We start from the raw sequence: 18,427 nt of genomic DNA, 5'->3' as shown, positions 1-18,427 counted from the left end.
TATTATAGACGGTTTATCAAGGATTTCTCAAAGATTGCTCAGCCGCTTACGCTACTGACACAGAAGGGTGTTACCTATCGCTGGGGAGAGCCCCAGGAGACTGCTTTTCAGCACTTAAAGGATAGACTTTGCAGTGCACCTATCCTCTCATTGCCAGAGGGCACAGATGACTTCGTGGTTTATTGTGATGCATCCATTCGGGGACTTGGATGTGTGTTAATGCAGCGCGACAAGGTTATCGCTTACGCCTCTCCTCAACTCAAGGTTCATGAACGGAACTACACGACGCACGACTTAGAGCTGGGAGCTGTTGTATTCGCGCTTAAGATATGGCGACACTACCTGTACGGTACCAGGTGCACGATTTACACCGATCACAGGAGTCTCGAGCATATTCTTAAGCAAAAGGATTTGAATATGCGTCAACGACGATGGGTCGAGTTACTAAATGATTATGAATGCGCTATCAAGTACCATCCAGGCAAAGCCAATGTTGTGGCTGATGCCCTCAGTCGGAAAGACACTTTACCACGGCGCGTGCGAGCGCTACAGCTTACGATTCAGTCTAGCCTCCCTGCACAGATACGAGATGCTCAGGTAGAAGCACTGAAGCCCGAAAACGTCAAGGCTGAAGCCTTACGCGGCTCACGACAACAGATGGAACAAAAGGAAGACGGCGCCTATTATGTAACGGGCCGGATTTGGGTCCCTCTCTATGGCGGTTTACGCGAACTTGTAATGGATGAAGCTCACAAGTCTCGCTACTCGGTACATCCAGGGTCGGATAAAATGTACCACGACATCAGCACTACATATTGGTGGCCTAGTATGAAGGCCCACATTGCTACGTACGTTGGAAAATGCTTGACCTGTGCGAGAGTCAAGGTCGAATATCAGAAACCAGCTGGCCTACTTCAACAGCCTAAGATACCTCAGTGGAAATGGGAAGAAATTTCCATGGATTTCGTTACAGGCCTACCTAGATCCCAGCGTGGGAACGATACGATATGGGTGATCGTGGATCGACTCACTAAGTCTGCACACTTCCTACCTATAAAGGAAACCGATAAGTTCTCCACTCTCGCAGACGTCTATCTTAAAGAAGTTGTTTCGAGGCACGGGGTGCCCACATCCATCATTTCGGATCGCGATGCACGATTCACGTCAGAACTTTGGCAAGCAATGCATAAATCTTTCGGCTCACGATTAGACATGAGCACAGCATACCACCCTCAGACAGATGGGCAGTCTGAGCGAACGATTCAAACACTAGAAGACATGCTTCGGGCATGCGTTATCGATTTCGGCAACGGCTGGGAAAAGCATCTCCCTTTGGTGGAGTTTTCTTACAATAATAGTTATCACACCAGCATTCAAGCCGCTCCATTCGAGGCATTGTACGGGCGTAAATGCCGGTCACCCCTCTGCTGGGCAGAGGTGGGGGATAGTCAGATCACGGGTCCAGAGATTGTAGTGGACGCCACCGAAAAGATAGCACAGATACGACAACGCATGGCGGCAGCCCGCGACCGTCAGAAAGCCTACGCGGACAAGCGTAGAAAGCCATTGGAATTTGAGGTCGGGGACCGGGTTTTATTGAAAGTTTCGCCCTGGAAGGGTGTGGTTCGTTTTGGCAAACGGGGCAAACTGAATCCGCGATACGTCGGACCATTCGAAATCATCGAAAAGATTGGCAAGGTAGCCTACAAGTTGAACCTACCAGCTGAACTCGGGGCAGTTCACAATGTCTTTCATGTATCGAACTTAAAGAAGTGCTTATCAGATGAAAACCTTATCATTCCTTTTAAGGAACTCACTATCGACGAGCGGTTGCAGTTCGTCGAGGAACCAGTTGAAATCACGGACCGGGATGTGAAGGTCCTCAAACACAAGAGAATCCCTCTTGTCCGAGTTCGTTGGAACTCCAAACGTGGCCCAGAGTACACCTGGGAACGCGAAGACAGGATGACAGAAAAGTACCCCCAGTTATTCGAAACCAATGCTACCACTACTGAGACTGAAGCTACTACTTCGGAATTTCGGGACGAAATTCCAGATCAACGGGGGGAGGATGTGACACCCCAGGAAAATCAGTGAACAATACAGCTTACCTAGCTTCCTCAGTGAGTGCATACCAAATTTCGGGACGAAATTTCCAATTAGTTGGGGATAATGTGACAACTCGAACTTTAGACTTGCTTTGATGTAACGTTACGTGCTTATGAGAACTGAATTATATGATTTTAAATGAATATTTGTTATGTGCGTATGTATGTTATGTGTTGCACGAGCCCAAACTACACAAACCGGTCGCAAAAGCCCGTTTGGGCCACACTTTGAAATCGGATCCATTAGGCAGCCGAGTTGGGCTCGGCCCACCCCTCTACCGTGTAAACACCTTAGGGACTTGGTTATTTTTCTCATTTGTTACAAACACCACACACACACAACCCTAGACTCTTTCTCTCTCTCTCGGTCGCTTGGGAACCCGACGGCAGGAACATCCACAACTCGGATCACCCTCTTCCCTCTCTAATTCGGTTAGTATGTTTTGATTCATGAGCATTCAGATAGTTGTTGATGATAGTCTGGCAACCGATTAGTATGTTGATTATGCTAGTATGATGGTAAATTGTTAATGATAAGGTATTTGAAATCGGCTCATGTATGTTTACAAGATGATGATTGATTTGATGATAATTGATTTGGGTTTTGTTAATCGGCCATCATGTTTTATACTCGGATTATTGCATGATATTAATAGTGTGCATGTAACCGGTTGATTTATGTTAAACTCGAATAATTTACTTAGATCCGTATGAATGTTAGGATGGTTATTCTTGAATATGATATGAACAGATTGAATGTGTTTGATTCTGGAATAATTGTGATTTGATCTGAAATCCGAAATTGCCTAACTTGTTTGCTAGAATCACGGAATGATTGTGCAGGAATTATGGAAACCAGTTACACACACACGGTTGCGACTCGGTATCTCTAATTGCGAGTCGGTACCCCACTCGAGACCACAACGACATCAGCCGCAACCATGGTTGCGAGTCCCGTTGCGACTCGTAACCGGACCATGACGAACCGAGATCACCATTGCGACTCGCAACCTCCTGTTGCGACTCGTAATCTCTTGCTGTGACTCGTAACTCCCGGTTGCGACTCGAGATCGCCGGTTGCGACTCGAGACCACCTTTGCACGTACATCTGTTTGGGCCTACGCTGTCACGAGCCCAACCGTTTGGGCCCAATGATTGGATTGTTGACTGTTTGTTATTGGACCAGTATGCGTTTACTATTTGGGCCGATTGGGAATCTGGACTTTTTGGTTTGGGTTGTTATATGAATTGGTTGAATGTTAATGCCATGCTTTTACCTGCTCACATGCATACGTGATAGTAACGTGTTAGTTGAGGTGATGCATACGTGTACTACCTTAGTCAAAACCTGACTTGATTAATAACCATGATAGGACGTGGTTGACCAGTTCTAGCTTAACTATACTCTTCGTGTCTGCCGAGCAAACCAAGGTGAGTTCACACAGCCAAGGCATGGGATTCCCGGGTTGGGAATTGGGTTGGATATGTTGAATATGGAATGATTACTCGTACTTACGCATTCTCTAGACTATAGACCATCGTCCTCAGGTTAGTCAGGACACGTTACGTAAAGCCTACGTAACCCAGTATTTGCCATTTGTCTCCCGGGTCGGGAGGACACGTTACGTAAAGCCTACGTAACCCAATACCATCCACTGGCTTCCAGGTCGGAAGGCCATGCTGCGTAAAGCCTACGTAGCCCCCACGCGTACCATGTCCTCGGGGAAGGGCACGTCACGTAAAGCCTACGTGACCCTGTACGTATTCCTGTTCTCGGTAAAGAAGAACACATGGTCGGAAGTTAGTCTAGTAAGTACCGTTAATGAGAAGCCCTCATTAGCAAGGATAAACGTGGGAAGCCCCCACCAGTAATAAGAACACAAGGTTTGGGAAGCCCCCACCTTTAGTACACACTAGTCTGGGAAACCCCCACTAGTTAAATAAGCACACTATACTATGAACTTACTATGAACTCGCTCAACTAGTTTGTTGATTATTTGCTGCATGCCTTGCAGGACCTTAGGTACACTTGGAGCTTGCACCAGAGGAGAAGCGGGTCGTTGTGGACAAGAATATGTGAATGCTTATTAAACGTTTTTACATTCACACCATGATACTTATGTTTTGGGTTTTACATTTAATGCTTCCGCTACATATACAACGTTTGGTTTTGAACATCGGTCGTATCTACTATTATATTTAAATGCTATGTTTGATATGATTGATGGCTTGATCCTGGTCAGTCACGCTCCCAAGCGGTGGTACTCCGCGGGTGGATTTTGGGGGTGTGACAATGCTTCTCGTAGTCGAAGTTGATCAATGCTTTGACAGCTTCATCCTTGGTAGCCCGGAGCTCCTTCTCAAGATCAGCAATCTTGAGATCCTTCAGCACACCCATCTGTTGGAGGTCAGCAATTTGGCGATCCTGATCCTCGACGTGGCCAACATAAGTCTCTATTTCAGTAAATTTCTGCTAGGAAAACAAGGCATAACGTCAGAAACAAGTGATCCTCAGAATTGTCAGGATAACAAACAGGGGCAGTGATCCTTACCTCATTGAAGTAGTCCAGAAACTGTTGGCGGAGCAAGGGAAAGCCTTGTAAATCCTCAGAAGCCTTTCTCTTCTTTCCTTTACCCCTAATAGGTGCTTTAGGGGCTGAAGCGGTTGGACTGGCAGCAGGGGTCTTCTTCCTTGCAGATTTGACATTAGCAAGATCATCAATACCAAACTTGGAGGCAGATTTAGCAGATCTTCCAGCACCTACGCAACCAAAATCAGATAAGTATTCTAACTAATCCTACATATAGCTACTTTTTAAATAAGGATACTTACTTGACATCGTGGCAGATGCGGAGGATACTTCCTGTGAATCTTGAGTGGCAACTTGAAAACTTCTAGTCTCAGGATCAAGCTTCTTGAAAGCTAAAACTCTCTCTTTCGCAGCAGGCGTCAACTTGAGATGAACAACGGATATAGCTGCACAAAAAACAAAGAAAATATTAGTGATCCTCATCAAAAGGAACAAATCTGATGGTGATCCTTCCAGGATCCCCTATCCTACCATGAGTAGCCCACTCCTTGGGCAGATCCTTCCCATTAGGGATGGAATCCCTCCTAACAAAGAAGAATCGTCGCTTCCAATTTGTGTCGTTCTTGGTGACCTTAAGAACAGGGTGATCCTCTCCGGCTTTCCGTTTAAACAAATATCGGCAGGATCCAAACGTTGTGAGATCATACAGCTCAGCCAGCTCCGCCATTCCTAAGTCAATCCCTTCCTGCTCAATGATCCTTTCAAGGGTATATAAAAACCTCCAGATCATTGGCATGGCCTGGATGTAGGAGATGCCGATGAGGGAAAAGAAGGACTGGGTGAATTGAGGAAAAGGATACGAATACCCTATCAGGAACGGAGTAACAGGAAAGGCTACCCAAGTATCAGAGACAAAGTCACTTAAGGCGGTGGGAGTGAAAGATTTGAAGATGGTGTTCGCCGGAAAACAATGACGAATTCTGTCAATCTGAGCATCGGAGAAACAACACCTCTCATTGGGAGAATCCTTGATGATCCCTTGACCCTTCAAGGGGCTATTCTTCTTAGGATCCTTATGAGGGGAGTTCCGGAGCAGCATATTTGCAGAATGTTGAAGAGAAATAGAGAAACAGGGAAACAGAGTAAGAGAAGGAAGAAAGAAGAAGAGAGATACCTGATCGATCTTCGGACGAGATTATAAAGGGAGTTTCTCTTGAATTTAAATGCAAATTGATCCTATCTCTATCTCCTATTTATAATGATGATCTGCAGGGCTGTCACTTCTGTGACGTAAGAATCACAACGGCTAGTCCGACTTCAACGGCTAGTTATCCGATTAGCTTGTTGCAGATAAGATCAAGCAAAATATAACTCGTTTATTTACAATATAACTCCTTATATTTTGGGGGCAATTGTTAGGGCTGGATTTTTATGACATATGATCCTTACATGTGATCCTAACCAGTGATCCTTATTTCTTTGACATATAGTAATCCTCAGAAGAATTCCAGGATCAGGATCACGGACTATCATAAGGATCCTCATGCTAACAGTTGTTTTCCTTGGAATTAATGTTATCTTGCAGGAATGACTAGCAGGATCCGCTCTTAGCAACGTAAACAAGGGACGCGTCTTTACAACTTTGGCATACGCTTAATCAGAGATGAACGTTGTAAAGGATATGGAAACTCAACATGATTTAAGGGCGATAATTTATGCTAGATTTACTTTTATTCCTAATGGGGTAATGAGCTGATAGTTAGCCTATTTACCTAAAATAGGGCCACTCACACTTGTATATATAGCACTCTCCCACATTCGGAAGACACACAACACATTTCTCACACGCTTAGACACACGATACTATAATGATCCTTGTACTCAGCTCATTACCATCCGAAGTTGTAACCATTATTTGTTATATTGAAGTTTGGTGATCGGTAGTTACCATCACCCGAGGTTTTTTATGCCGGAGATCATTCATTGATCAAGGGCTTTTTCCTCGTATAAATCCTTGTGTCACTTGCATATTTCTTACTAAAGTGATCCTTTACTTTTTCAACAAACCAAGCATCATTCCCCGTTTACTTAGAGTTTGGTTGCATTATCCTTGTGTGATTTTTGACCAAAACACATAGCATGGTTGATGCCTGTATCCTGCACGAATCCATGGTTAGTGGTAAGATAGTTATTTAAGGTGTTACCTCCCATTGGATTCACGTTAGGAACACTGGATGTGAATCCATATTGCTGGGATTCTGGGATGATGGAGGGACCAGTGGAAGCAATGGTCTGCATTGGAATGAAATCCCCTTGATGGACATCTAGATTTCCTGTTTGCAAACTCTTTAGGGATCCTGGCATCTGGAAGGATCCCGGTATCTGAGACGATCCCGGAACAGAGGAGGATCCTTGAAGCTGGGATGATCCTGGAACAAAGAAGGATCCTTGAACCTGGGATGATCCTGGAACAAAGGAGGATCCTTGAACCTGGGATGATCCTGGAACAAAGTAGGATCCTTGAAATTGCTGTGCTCCTGGATAGGCTCCTGAATTCACGAAGGATCCCATATGCTGGGGATAGGATCCTGCCGGCTGGAAATGTGAGCCTGATGCCTGAGTCATTATCGCCGATCCGAGGTGCAATCCTTTTGATCCTCCCACAATTTGAACGTCTGGGACTCCTGATGGCTGAGAAGTGATCATCGAAGTATCAAAACTCAAAGATTTGGGCATCAGTGGGGAATGATCCTCTGTCGCTTTCTTTTGTCTTTTGAGATCTCCGATTTCCCTGAGGATCCTGTCATTAGTTTCATCCTGCCGCTGCATACGATCCTTCATCTGCAAAATCAAAGTAAATACATCACTAGTACTGGGAGCAGAAGAATTTAAAGCAGAAGAAGATGGAGGTTTAGAGAAAGTAGGAGTTGGTCTCGTCTCAGACATCGCCGTGGATGTATTCTTCAATGATGAAGCCATGTAGCACTTCGAAATGATCACCAACAGAAAGTTTTCTTATGAATGAAGCACCAATTGCCCCACGGTGGGCGCCAAACTGTTTTGAAAAAGTAAAAGGATCACTTTAGTAAGAAATATGTAAGTGACACAAGGATTTATACGAGGAAAAAGCCCTTGATCAATGAATGATCTCCGGCATAAGAAACCTCGGGTGATGGCAACTACCGATCACCAAACTTCAATATAACAAATAATGGTTACAACTTCGGATGGTAATGAGCTGAGTACAAGGATCACTATAGTATCGTGTGTCTAAGCGTGTGAGAAATGTGTTGTGTGTCTTCCGAATGTGGGAGAGTGCTATATATACAAGTGTGAGTGGCCCTATTTTAGGTAAATAGACTAACTATCAGCTCATTACCCCTTTAGGAATAAAAGTAAATCTAGCCTAAATTATCGCCCTTAAATCATGCTGAGTTTCCATATCCTTTACAACGTTCATCTCTGATTAAGCGTATGCCAAAGTTGTAAAGACGCGTCCCTTGTTTACGTTGCTAAGAGCGGATCCTGCTAGTCATTCCTGCAAGATAACATTAAATCCAAGGAAAACAACTGTTAGCATGAGGATCCTTATGATAGTCCGTGATCCTGATCCTGGAATTCTTCTGAGGATTACTATCTGTCAAAGAAATAAGGATCACTGGTTAGGATCACATGTAAGGATCATATGTCATAAAAATCCAGCCCTAACAACTATTATGTGAATGCCATTATGTTGTATGCATGACTATTATGTGAAAGCCATTATATTGCATGAATAATTATTATGTAAATGACTAGTGTGAATAGCATACAACTGTTATAAAATTTCACGATGGCAAGGGGCCATTATGTGCATGAACAATTATTATAACATGCATGAATTTAAGTGATTGCTATTTGTGTGTTATGTATAAGGAATATTTGATTAAGGGTTTATGACACTAATTGTTATCGGTAACTACGATAGGGTTTGGTTGACCAACTTGGAATATGTATTTAATACCGAGCAATCTAGGGTGAGTTCACTGCTCTTTTCCAAGCATGCATCCCGAGGAGGGATATCGGGTAACGTTCGAGGGAGGAACGTCAGGTTTTGGGATGTGTGTTATTATTCTCAGTTTCTATCATATAAGACCCCTTACATCTACCGACAGTTGCCGAGGAGGCAACGAGGTTATTAGTTGATAGCGCTATTAGGTTTGGCACCCTCACACCGTACCTGGGAGGACGGGCGTGAACTAATTTCCTTAAAGCATGAACAATGTTTTGATAGAGACATTGGGGTTGGACAAACACATCTTGTAGCCACTTCGGTAATCGAGTTAATAACAACATCAAATCAACTTGGTAAACTGTTTTGTATATACATCTGGTAAACTAAACTCGGTAACAAAACCTTGAACTCACCAGCGTTGTCTAACACACTTGTTTGCATGCTTGTAGGTCGTTAGCTGTTTGCATTGGAACTTGCTGTCTGGAGTAGTTGGAGTGGTCATGGGTCGACTAGAGGGATTTCATGTGATTGAATTATTGATATTATACACTGGTTTTTGAAACGGTTTAACTTCGGTTTACTATTTTCTTCCGCTGAACATGTTGGTTTTTACTTAAACTTGTTGATGGTATTTTTCATTAATAATTGAGAATTTTATTTAGAAACTTGTATGGGTTCGTTGTAATTAGTGGCTCGTTGTTGGTACGTGTCACGACCCCCGACCCCATCCTGGCCGGAATCGAAAGTCGCGAGCAGTCCAGTGGTACCGGTGATTATTTTCAAAAAAAATATTGCAGCGGAAATTTCATCAAGACCGTGAGTTAGGAAAAATATCAGAGTTTAGAAACACCGGATTTTATTTAAATAGATGGAATAAATTCCATTGTTACAAAGGTAGCTTTTAATAAAAACAATATTTCTTAATTTTGATTTAATTAATAAAATAAGCCACTTCTTGAAGTCTTTTGGTGCCGGATCCAATCCTTATTCCAATCTACTGTAATTACCTGAAACGCGTTTTAAAAAGGTTACGTCAGCGGGAAATACTGAGTGACTTTATTCAGGTTTTATACAAAACAGATTTGTTATAATTTACAGTATTAAGAGTTTTTACATATGTTTCTGATATCTACCAACTACCCACAGTATTTGTCACTCGACCGGATCTGTGACTGTGGTCATATCACCATTGGCTGCCCCAATGAATGACGTATATCACTAAATTTTAGGTTCGCCCACCTAAAGTGATAACAACAGTAGTAATGTGCACAATACCCCACATACCGGCTGTAATTTGGTGATTACATAAACTTAATCACTGTAATTATAACTTTGGAAAATAATTTGGAGTATTGTAAAATAGTTGATAAAAAGAGAATGACTCACATTATAATCATGCAGATTCATACGGCCAAAGTTTAGTCTACAGATAAGCCTTGATATATTGCAGATTTATACAGGCAGAACTTAGCCTATTGATTTAGCCTTGTAACCTAGTGCACACGAACTAGGTAGGTAACTTAATACAACAATTACGATAACTCACGAGATCAAATTCTCACAACGAACGACAAAGTGCGATACTTAAACATCCATCGATTTAACGACGAACGACAAAGTATAACCCTAATGTGGGTGGCACTTAAACATCCATTGGATATATTGATCGGTCGGAAAATGAATCGTAATAGCGATCGAGTTAATACCCTGTATCGTAGCAGCACCCTGCTATACTAATTAGTGATTCGCGTGTGTTTGTTTAGAGTATTTGGACGATAACTCGGTGTATAATCGGAATTTAATCGTCGAATGAACAGCAGACTGCAAGTGTCGATGCCTGCTATTTATACATGAAATTTGACAGGCTTACGGACCGTAAGACTTATCCCTTACGGTCCGTAAGGGACACGTAATGACCATAGGTTTGTCGCGTGTGGGAGTAGGCTAGCTGATTCGACTGTTTGCTTGAATTCAATTTTGACAACAAATTTTAGAAGATAAATATTGATTAGGGTTTATCCCCCTTGAGTTTTAGGGGCCCTGAACCTGATTCTGTTTATTCTGAAAATTTTAGGGATTGTGTAGAATTACTTGGGTGTCTCAACTAGGGTTTCCTATTGGGTAAAAATAATAGATATGACTTTTGATAAGAGTTGTTTACGAAATAAAATAATAGTTTTGGGTAAATCACAAAAAGGAAATAAAATGGTGAGAAAAGAGAATGGACCCACTGGGTAACTTTAGGGTTCAACTAGAAAATCTCCTGGTATAAATTTTGGGTATAACTTTTGGGCTATTAAAAATATATAATGCACTCGTGGTAAGTATAATACCCCTAAATCAACCTTGTCCCGATGTCCCGAGACAGAATCCCAATGAACTTAGTTTGGCAGAGCCCTGACATGCGTTATGGGACTCAGATCAATCCGAAAGGATAGCGGTGATCGAGAGTTACAATACTTAAAACGAGGCAGAGCCTTATTATTATTATTATAGTGTAAATAATAATAAAAATATAGAACTACAGAGATGAAAAAGGGGGCGGCGAGACTGATTTATGAAAGAAGGATTGTTTCTGAAGAGTGGATGTCCCTTTTTATAGTTGCACAATAAATTAGATGGTTACTCTATCCACTTACACGTAGCTTTTAAGCATTGAAATAATGGATACGTGTCTTTGAAAGAATATGAGCCATACATATAATATTTATTAATATTTGAATTGATTTTTATGCAGACACGTCTATACATAATTTCAAATTGAATTTGAATTATGATTTTAACTATATTATTATTATCTTATTACTTTATATATTTATAATAAATTTAACTGCTTCACTTATTTGGCGTATATAAAGTCTAAAATATGACGTTCTAGAAAATAATAAATATGTCTTTAGAATGAGTATAGTTTTGTCTACATTTGGGTCTAAGTTTCATTAAAACTAGAGTAGGTTCAAATACAATGTATTTTATAATTTAATTATTAAACGGTTCCCTGGGCCCGTCTAGTTACTTCATATTTCTAACAGTCAACCTACCCATAAGTTACTTGTCTAATAATATTAGTTTTTATAGACTTTTATTTTATTAGAAAGGTCACCCATATACAGGCCAATTAATTAATATAATATGTCAACCAACTTTATAAAATAGTGTTTAATGATATGAAATAAGAAAAAATGAGAGGTGTATTTCTTTCATTTACCAACCACACATATATATACAATGATTAGTCAAAATGTAACTGAACATTTATGTAGTCAAAATGTAACTTAAGAGGGGAATTATGAGAAAAATTAAGAGGATAATTAATAGGGAATATATCTGTAATTATAACACTCCCCCTCAGATATATATTATTATTTATTATACACAGTTAATAACATACTTCAGTATGATATTAAATAGATACTTCAGGACCTATATAATAAACTGATACTACTGGATCAGTTGTACTGCCTCATTAAAAACCTTACTAAGAAAACCCAATGGGACAAAACTTAGTTAAGGTAAAAAAGAGTACAGTGTGTATAATTCTCCCCCAAATTCAACAAACATCTTTCAATCTACGGAGACCGATCTTGTGTGATAGTTGCTCAAAACTGTTTCTTGGTAAAGATTTTGTAAATAGGTCAGCTAAATTTTCACTTGACTTGATTTGGCAAACATCAATTTCCCCTTCTTTCTGCAAGTCATATGTTGAGAAGAATTTTGGTGAAATGTGCTTTGTTCGATCACCCTTGATGTAACCTTCTTTGATCTGAGTTATGCAAGCAGCATTGTCTTCATAAATAATTGTCGGCTCCTTCTTGATCTGTTCTAATCCACATGCTTCTTGTATGTGAGTAATCATTGATCTCAACCACACGCATTCTCGACCGGCTTCATATAGTGCAATTAGTTTGGCATGATTTGATGACGTTGCTGTAAGTGTTTGCTTAGTTGACTTCCAAGAAATTGTTGTGCCACCATATGTGAATACATAACCTGTTTGAGATTTTGCTTTATGTGGATCTGATAGATATCCAGCATCAGCATACCCAACAAGCTGGGACTTTTGATCTTTCTGGTAGAAAAGACCTAAGTCTTGGGTCCCACAAATATATCGGAATATGTGTTTTATTCCATTCCAGTGTCTACGTGTTGGGTTTGAACTGTATCTCGCTAGTACATGTACCGAGAATGCAATATCAGGTCTCGTGTTATTTGCAAGATACATAAGAGCACCGATCGCACTTAAGTATGGTACTTCTGGACCAAGTACTTCTTCGCCTTCTTTTTGAGGGCGGTAAGGGTCCTTTTGAGGATCTAGCGGTCGGACAACCATGGGTATGCTGAACGGATGAGCTTTGTGCATATTAAAACATACTAACATCTTCTGGATGTAATTTGACTGATGTATGAATGTATCGTTGCGTAAATGCTCGAACTACAGGCCGAGACATAATTTTGTTGTGCCAAGGTCTTTCATCTCGAATTCTCTCTTTAATATATTAGCAGTTTTTTCTATCTCTTCAGGAGCCCCTATGATGTTTATATCATCCACATAGACTGCTATTATAGTGAATTTTGAGAGTGATCTTTTTATAAAAACACATGGACTGATTACATCAGACTTGTATCCTTCTTTTTCAAGATATTCACTGAGCCGATTGTACCACATGCGGCCAGAGTGTTTAAGACCATATAAAGATCTTTTTAGCTTTATGGCACACATGTCTCGAGGTATTGATTTTAATGCTTCGGACATTTTTTATCCTTTAGGGATTTTCATGTAGATGTCATTTTCTAGTGTCCCGTACAAGTATGCAGTGACGACATCCATAAGTCTCATTTGAAGTCCTTCTGAGATTGCAAGGCCAATTAGAAATCTAAGGGTTATCGCATCCACTACAGGGGAATACGTTTCCTCATAATCAACTCTTGGGATTTGGGAAAACCCTTGTGCTACAAGACGTGCCTTGTATCGTACAATCTCATTCTTTTCATTTCTTTTTATAGCAAACACCCATTTATAACCTACTGGTTTGACGTCTATGGGTGTTCGGACTACAGGTCCGAAAACATTTCGCTTTTCAAGCGAACCCAATTCAGCCTTTATGGCCTCTTGCCATTTTGGCCAATCAACTCTATGCATGCACTCTTCTAGAGTTTTAGGTATGTAATCATTTTCATTTAATACATCTGTTGCTATAGCATATGCAAATATATCATTAACACGTGTTTTATTTCGGTTCCATATTGTACTATTTTGTACATAATTGATAGAGATCTCGTTTTCGTTTGGTACCAGTGTGTCGTCTGGATTTTCATTTTCCTCTGGAGTTATATTTGTCTCTTCTAGGACATTTACCTCTTCTAGGGTTTCAGTTATTAAATTTTCACCAACTGATTTATTCTGCTCTTTTCGCTTACGTGGGTTTTTATCTTTGGAACCTATTGGTCTCCCACGTTTTCTTTGTATGGTAATCGCTTCTGGGATTACTTCAATTCGAGCAGGTGCATTTGATGCTGGTATATGTGACTTTGTCACCCTATTTGTGTCTGTGAATGCATCTGGTAATTCATTTGCGATTCTTTGCAAATGTATAATCTTTTGGACTTCAGATTCACATTGACCACTTCGGGGGTCGAGATTGGATAATGATGATGCATTCCATGTTAACTCTTGTGTTACCAGTCTTTCTTTAGTCTTATCTCCCCCTAAGACTGGGAATACTGTCTCATTAAACTGACAGTCAGCAAAGCGTGCTGTAAACATGTCACCCGTTAATGGTTCTAAATATTTAATAATAGACGGGGAGTTAAAACCGATGTAAATGCCCAGTCTTCTTTGTGGTCCCATAATGGTACGTTGTGGTGGCGATACGGTACATATACCACACAACCAAATATTTTGAGGTGGGACAGATTTGGTTCTCTTCCGGAGACCAGTTGTAATGGGGAGTATCCATGATCGGCAGTTGGTCTTAATCGGATTAGTGCAGCAGCATGTAAAATAGCATGTCCCCATGCAGAAGATGGCAATTTGCATCTCATCAGGAGAGGTCTAGCGATTATTTGTAATCGTTTAATTAATGATTCAGCTAAACCATTTTGTGTATGAACATGAGCTATTGGATGTTCAACATTTATCCCAATCGACATACAATAATCACTAAAAGCTTGGGATGTGAATTCTCCTGCATTATCCACTCATATGGTTTTAATTGGATTTTCAGGGAAATGAGCTCTCAGCTGTATGATTTGGGCTAATAGTCGGGCAAATGCTACATTTCGGGTAGCTAAAAGACTCACGTGTGACCATCGCGATGAGGCATCAATTAAGACTAAGAAATAGCGAAATGGACCACAAGTAGGATGTATAGGCCCACAGATGTCCCCTTGGATTCTTTCCAAAAATGAAGGGTTTTCTTGTGTCAATTTAGTTGGTGAGGGCCGAGTAATGAGTTTGCCTAGAGAGCATGCCGCACATGATAAATCTTTTGATTTTAAGACTTTTAAATTCTTAAGAGGGTGCCCATTTGCACTTTTAATTATTCGCCTCATCATTATGTTACCAGGGTGACTTAGTCGGTCATGCCATATTGTGAATGTGTCTTTATCTAGTACCTTATGGTTACTCATCACCATGTATGATTCAATAGGATTAATATTAGTACAATATAATCCAGAGGATAAAGCTTTTAGCTTTTCTACAATGGTGTCTTTGCCATTTTCATTTGAAGTAATTTGTAAGTATTCAATATTATTTTCGGATGTTGTTTTGAGGTGGTAACCATTTTGTCGAATACTTTTAAAACTAAGTAAATTTCGTCTTGATTTACTAGAGTATAATGCATCATTTATAATTAGTTTAGTACCCGATGGTAATATTATGATTGCTCTTCCAGAGCCTTCTATAAGATCACATACACCAGGAATAGTACCAACAAGTGTCTCTGCAGGAGACAACTCAGAGAAAAATTTCTTATGTTTGAGAATAGTGTTAGTAGTACCACTATCTACGAGACATTCATCACCAATGATAGCTTTATTGGAGCTTGTAAACATATTTCCTCTGGAAATAATAAACTAAACTAATATAACGAACTACTTGCTTGAGTATATAAAAAAAATCACATCACACAAAAATGAATCAAAAATCACGAAGATTTTAATGAAAACATAACAATAGTTCAAACATAAAATACCATAAGAGTTTAAACAAGATCCAAACGAAAAAAAAAACCATAGTCTTACAAAAAATACATAAAGTTCAACGATAGGATGTCACTAATTTTCAATGAAGTCAGATGCGTCCAGATGAGTGTCTGATAGTGGTGTAGGAGATGACAGATTAGGTGCATTCTCAATCAGATTTGTCTCAACATTTTTTCCTGTTTCTTTCATCATCTGTTGATAAGCTTCAACGAGATGTTTGGGGGTGCGACATGTGCGGGACCAATGATTTGACATTCCACATTTATAACATATATTGTTTTGGATCCCGCTAGTTCTCCCTCTAGGAGGTCGTCCCGTGTTCTGTCGACTCGATTCGCTACTACTAGATTTTGAATTTTGAGATTCTCGTCGCCATGTATTGCTCCGTCCACGGCCACGGTCGCGGCCGCGACCGCGACCGCCACCTCTCCCACGTCCGCTTTGATAATTTGCCGCATTTGCTTCTGGCAATGGGCTTGCATCGACGGGTCGCGCTTGATGATTTTGTAGTAGGAGCTTGTTGTTTTGCTCCGCGACCAACAAACATGATATTAATTCAGAATATTTTGTAAATTTACGCTCCCTGTATTGCTGCGACAGGAGCATGTTTGATGCATGAAACGTTGAGAAAGTTTTCTCAAGCATGTCTTCGTCGGTTATTTTTTCACCACATAATTTAAGCTCAGAGGTGATGCGGAAAAGGGCAGAGTTGTACTCGCTAACACTTTTATAGTCTTGTAGCCTCAAATGAAGCCATTCATAGCGAGCTTTAGGGAGCAAGACCAACTTCTGGTGGTCAAATCTTTCTTTGATATTTTTCCACAACTCGAGAGGGTCCTCAACAGTAAGATACTCCCTCTTCAAGTCTTCGTGAAGATGGTGACCAAGGAATATCATGGCCTTAGCCTTATCTTGAGCGGAGGTTTAATTTTCATCATCAATTGTCGCCCCTAGATTATTTGCTGTCAGATGAATTTTCGCATCAAGAGTCCATGGGAGGTAGTTATTTCCGAAGATGTCAAGGGCGACGAATTCAAGTTTTGATAAGTTTGACATTCTATCAGGATAAAGTGTGATGAACAGAGAATTGTATGATAAAAAAATGTTGATACGTATGAATCTCCGGTGAAGAACAGATGTTGCAGATGGCCTGTAAATCTCAATGTAGAGGTAAAGGCGTTGATAACGTGATATGAAATAAGAAAGAATGAGAGGTGTATTTCTTTCATTTACCAACCACACATATATATACAATGATTAGTCAAAATGTAACTGAACATTTATGTAGTCAAAATGTAACTTAAGAGGGGAATTATGAGAAGAATTGAGAGGATAATTAATAGGGAATATATCTGTATTTATAACATTTAAAACTATTTGGGTTGAATATTTATATTAAAAATAAACTAGTTATTAGTTATTAGTGGTTAATAAATTTAACCATACTTATAATTTACATGATAAAAATAGGAATGTTACATCCTTCCCACCTTGTTTTATATCTCGTCCTCGAGATTTAGATTACGATATTTCTTTTAGACTTATGTCATATTTTAGTTAATAAAAGTATTATTAAGGTAGATGATACAGAATTAAAATATCAAATTTTGTGATTATGCGTTGTGTAATAAGTAGGATTTAATGGTTCAACTGAATTAGTTCAAGAAATTGATGACAAATGATATAATTTCCAAAGTGACTAGGTTCAAGCCAAAAGATATATGATCAATAGATACTTAAAATGAATGTGAAGGATTTTTAGAGTCAATAAAATTCTTTGTCAGAAGAAAGCTTACTTTGATTGGCAACTGAGGAAAATTTAGGATTGACAGGTTCAAATGAAATGAAAGTATAAAAAAATGATTTTTCAAATATTAAATTATGATATAAGAAAATCAATGTGCTGAGATGAGTGAATTGTAAGGATACACGAAAAGACAATAGAGTTAGTGTATCATTGTTTAGAGTTCCAAGTTATTTTATTTGTGAAACAATTTTATACTATGTCCTAGAGATCGAAATATAATAAGAATAAGTTATTTTGGCATGACCAACCATTATATTATATTACTAAAGCAAATATAATATATATTATTTGTCTCACATTTTTACTATACGTAAATGGTTACTACTTTTTTTAAATAAATATTATAGTATTTTACTATACTGTGTAAAATAACTTATATTTATTATGTAATACACATTATAAAATACTGAAATGAAGTTATTACATTACAAAATATTTAAGTATTATTATTTTGTAAAAGAATTCACTTTTATTTATAACGTTAAATGAAAGTTGTAAATAAAAGTGTAAAAATATTTATTGTACAAAAGTATTTAAAAAATATTTTGTAAATATATAACACTTAATGGGTTAATTCTATGTGATTACTTATTTTCATTTTGAAACCATAAAACGTTGTGAATGTTTTTACAAATGTTGTAAATAAGTAAAAACGGGGACTATTCTTTATATATTACAATGTTCTTCTAACCCAATGTAATCGCTGACTACTATATTATTCTTATATGGTTATTTTCTTGCTAGAGTGTTATGGTACATAGTTACCACAAAATATGTGATA

At 39.3% G+C, this 18,427-nt stretch overlaps 1 protein-coding gene across 1 annotated transcript; it reads right to left on the bottom strand.

The window, feature by feature from the left end:
* Nucleotides 1-15,911: 15,911 nt before the first annotated feature.
* On the bottom strand, nucleotides 15,912-16,736 carry LOC110870692. Its single transcript, XM_022119869.1, has one exon. The coding sequence runs from the start codon at nucleotides 16,734-16,736 to the stop codon at nucleotides 15,912-15,914; it is 825 nt and encodes a 274-aa protein (XP_021975561.1).
* Nucleotides 16,737-18,427: the final 1,691 nt, after the last annotated feature.

The sequence above is a fragment of the Helianthus annuus genome, chromosome 8 (assembly GCF_002127325.2).
Source record: "Helianthus annuus cultivar XRQ/B chromosome 8, HanXRQr2.0-SUNRISE, whole genome shotgun sequence".
NCBI lineage: Eukaryota > Viridiplantae > Streptophyta > Magnoliopsida > Asterales > Asteraceae > Helianthus > Helianthus annuus.
The sequence above is the reverse complement of the archived record's forward strand: the minus strand, read 5'-3'. Positions and strand labels throughout refer to the sequence as shown.

Excerpts from the sequence above, each read along its gene's own strand:
- LOC110870692 (XM_022119869.1), bottom strand. The coding sequence starts at position 16,736 with ATGATATTCCTTGGTCACCATCTTCACGAAGACTTGAAGAGGGAGTAT.